The sequence below is a fragment of the Guillardia theta genome (genome assembly GCF_000315625.1).
Source record: "Guillardia theta CCMP2712 unplaced genomic scaffold GUITHscaffold_170, whole genome shotgun sequence".
Lineage (NCBI taxonomy): Eukaryota > Cryptophyceae > Pyrenomonadales > Geminigeraceae > Guillardia > Guillardia theta.
Window position 1 is genome coordinate 97,562 of NW_005434506.1, and position 4,143 is coordinate 101,704.

General features: G+C 49.1%; 2 protein-coding genes across 2 annotated transcripts; both read right to left on the reverse strand.

Annotated features, from left to right (window-relative positions):
* Nucleotides 1–227: 227 nt before the first annotated feature.
* GUITHDRAFT_147734 (hypothetical protein) lies at nt 228–1,388 on the reverse strand (the record flags this gene model as incomplete). The annotated part of the gene is made up of 3 exons (XM_005820640.1): nt 228–1,161; nt 1,217–1,251; nt 1,305–1,388. The coding sequence occupies 3 exons, from the start codon at nt 1,386–1,388 to the stop codon at nt 228–230; spliced, it is 1,053 nt and encodes a 350-aa protein (XP_005820697.1).
* Nucleotides 1,389–2,844: 1,456 nt separating this feature from the next.
* Nucleotides 2,845–4,080, reverse strand: GUITHDRAFT_120108 (hypothetical protein; the record flags this gene model as incomplete). Its single annotated transcript, XM_005820641.1, has 1 exon — nt 2,845–4,080. One exon carries the CDS (start codon nt 4,078–4,080, stop codon nt 2,845–2,847), a length of 1,236 nt encoding a protein of 411 aa, XP_005820698.1.
* Between the last annotated feature and the right edge of the window lie 63 nt (nt 4,081–4,143).

Below are 4,143 nucleotides of genomic sequence, written 5' to 3' on the forward strand. Positions count from 1 at the left end.
ATCCGGTGTCACGTGTGTACAACACTCAGTCCGGAGTCCGGAGTGGCCCACATTCAATGATTGCCACAGGAGGTATAGAATTTTGTAGCGACATGTCAATAACATAGAGGAGCAATGGTTTACAGTTGTGATGTTGTGAATGTATACAATTCCCAGATGAATCGTGCCTGTGAACCAAGAAAAGTTGTTGTAGTTTCTGCCAAGTTTCCTGCTGATATCATGTGCAGTTACAACCCGAGATCAGACTGGAACCCCCAAGAGTTAAAAGTTCGGTTCCTCTCCTGGTACTTGAAGCAGAGAGCGTTCATATGGTTCGGCGAGCACGCGTTTGCCTTGTCGCAAACCCACACCTCCTCCTTCCCAATGATCATCTCCGCTCCCAGACCGCCGATAGAGAATGTCCCCTTTTCCTCCAAGATCGTATCCCAGGATACGTCGATGGTACACGCTGACTTTTCTGGGCACAGCCAAGTCGCAGGGCAGGCGAACACTTGCTTGTGCAATGAAAACATGTCTAGCTCGCCAGCGCATCCCGCCCTTCCTCCCGGTTGACCGATGGGCCAGCTCAATCTTTCGGAGCAGTTCTGCGCACTATCATCGTATGGATTAAGATGTATGCCCGCAGTTGGAGAGAAACCAACACTGTATGTGGGATGATTGTAGAAGAAAGTTCCTGGCACGACCTCTGTCGCTGTCCAGGTGTTGATGTACGACATCAGCGCGCTTGTGGGGATCATTGCTGACAGGATGACTTGGTTGCCACGTGCGGTGTTTGCAGCTGCAAGCACAAGATTCGGCCAGTATGCGCACCTTGTCAAATCATCTTCTGTAACGGTGTCGGAATAAGGTTTGTCCATACAAAGAGAGCATGCGCTGTAAATGCTATTTGCCATGTTGAGCTTGATGCCCTGAACAGAGGAGGAGCAGAGATGATCTCGTTCGATGGATAGGCAGTCACTTGAGCACCCGTCTCCATTCCTTGTGTTCCCGTCGTCACACAGCTCAGTTGGACTTAGGAAGCCATCTCCACAGACGTTCCTATCTCCAGCTGGAGATGCGGACGGCGCTGATGGTGAGGGTGTGGTTGATGGAAAGAGAGATTGTGCTGTAGTAGTTGCGAGAACAGATGAAGAGGAGGAGTATGCGTCATACTGCTGCAATCTGCAGGCCAACAGGTCAAGATCGAATGGAGGACTCGGGCAAGGTGCTAGCGAACCTGCGACCGCCGGGCTCATTCTGGGCATCATTTTTCTGGCATCAGGGGAATGTCAGAGGAACAGCCCATGGACATCAACGTTTCTTACGCTGTTTGCTGTGCTAGAGCATAGGAGAGGGAGGAGGAGGAGGAGGAGGAGGAGCGCTTTGAAAGAGAACGATGCAGCATGCATTGTGAAAGTCTCTACTCGAGTCTTCCAGACCCACCCTTCTAGACTCTACCCCCTGCAAACCTGACCCCACCCTTGCTGTGGTGACTGACTGTGTCCCTTCATGCATACCCCACCCATCATTATGTAGTATGAAATACCGGTGATGAGTACAAATAAGCCACCCCACCGATTCACCGATTCACAACATCTCATCTATAACCCACCCCCTCGCCATCACTCACTTTTTTACCAGCCCAGCTGCTAACTTACAAAAAAAAGCATTGAGCTCATAAGGGCGCTAACTTAAAAAGGGTTATACTTCACGAAAAAAAAAGAGGCGCATTTTATTACTGTTGTAGGACGTATTTACTGGTACAAAAGGACTGTACCGGATATCCAGAGATTCCACTCAAGTTCCACGACAATCATGGTACACATGCCTGGTACAAATTTGTACCAGGTCTTTCACACTTAGCCATTTCGGCGTTGCTTTCATGGCGGATCGTTGCGGTTGCGCATTCGCCTTGGTCAGGTACTTGTGGGCGTCGGAACACCTCCTCACCCATCACATGACCCCTGAATCCAGGCTCCCGATCTTCCCTCCAAGTATCAAGACGACAGCTCAAATTCAAGGTTGACTTGCCTTTGAAGTCCGATAGTGCTCAAGTCGCACATGCTGGCTTTGCTCATGGTTTGACTGTCCCGTCTCGGACTTGCACTGAACCGTCACAGCCTTGCACTCCAGTGTGCAGACAATTCACTGATGGTGGTGGGAACGTTGTCATCACGTTGTCATCACTCATCAATATGCAGCATCTAGATGTGGTCAATGCCAAAGAAGTAACATCTCTCCAATCATGATAAACCCCTGAGCTTCAAACTCCATTTCACCCCTCATTCGCCCCCATGATCATGAATCTGTACCTCATTTGCCCCCATGATCATGAACCTGTAACACCTGACGATATGCATTACTGTGGAATATGGTTGACACGCAACGTTCCTTTTGGAACATAACTGACCCTGAATCCAGCTTGGCATCAGTGCATGAAAATCCATAATGCCGTACATGACAATATGCACTCCACAGATCATGTTTAGCTTGTCATCAAGACAGTGATTCATGCGAATGTCTCCTCCATCACCATCCATCACCAACATGCCAGATGGCAGCTGATGCCACGGCATCTCACAACCTCAACTCCAACAAAGCATACTCCGGCATCCCTTCCCTGTCACATTATCCACCATCCCCTTGATTTGCAGTGCAGTATGATACCTGATCAACTGCATTGTCTGTTGCTCTCATTGTCATCATCATCCCAAAAAGTACCCTTGAGTATATCACAACCTACCATCGCTTTGGCATCGTAGCGAGACTCATTCTTTCCAACATTCCATTTCCACATGAGGGCTTAACACAGATGTATCAACTCAACAATGATTTCATTCAGGAACGAACTGTAAATTCTCTACACTACGTGCTCTGGAGAATGTCTGCATACGTCCTTTGTCCACTCTCACTATTTCTATTCGCCTCTACCTGATGGTCTTCAACTGCCAGTGACATCTCAATACGAACCTGCTGGCGATATTCCACCAAGTGCTTGTAGTATGTGATGTATGAGTATTGCGAGTACCTCTTTCTCTGTGCCATCGCCGTCCATGCATCATCTCCGTACGCCCTTTCCACTAGCGTACGGAAACCTGTTCTGTAACACTGACAGAAGTTGTGAGGCATAATCCCCTCATTTCCTTGCAGTACTCCTTGCTCTCGGCATATATTTTCCACCATGGTCATCACAAGATATGCTTTGTATACATTCTTCCTCGTGTTCTCATCCTTCACGTCTGCGGAGAAAGGAACCTGACTGAGGTGCTTTAAGGGCCGAATCCTCCTCACTTGTCCTTCCACGATGACATCTTGCCCCAAATTCCACCACATGAACATATTTCGAACTCTGCACCGCAAAGGAAATCGCCAAGCCAACGGGACCATGTGTCTGCCAGGCCCCCATCCTTCCCATTCGAAGTCATCCCCTCCAACTTGTATCTCACCGTTGCCATCATCCCCCAGTCCTGGTGATGAAACCAGCACCGCATTCCTCTCCGGTGTCCCCTCCCTGCTCACTTCTGCACCTTCCTCCGATTCACTCTCATTCAATCTTCCATTCGAGTCAGCATCTGCCATCACGTTGCTCACCCCATGTGCCATCATGACATGGCCTGCTCCACCCAGTACCATCTGTCGCATAGCTTCACCCACGGCGGCCTGCACCTGCTCCCCTATATTGCCCATCTGCTGCACCTGTTGTCCTATATTGGCAACCTGTTGCATGACGATGCGGAAAGCATCTGTGAAGTCCATGCTTCCAGATGTAACCTGCCCTCCACTGGGACCTCGTACATCCCTCATCCATCCAGCAACAAAACCTAAATTCGTTCGCAGTTCGTCCCTGATCACAGTTTTGAAATCGTCAAACTTGTGGTCCAGTTCTTTCATCTTCTCCTCGATTACCTTCATCTTCTCATCCATCTTCCCCTCCATTACCTTCATCTTCTCATCCATCTTCCCCTCCATTACCTTCATCTTCTCATCCATCTTCTCCTCGATTACCTTCATCTCCTCCTTGATGGCATCTCGCACTTCAACCCTCATCTCTTTCATGCCTTTCAATATTTCTGTCTTGGTTGGAGTACCACTAGCTGACATGCCGCAATCGGTACACCTGTGCGAAGACACGATGGATATGCTCTCGCAAGGACATCAGCCTTG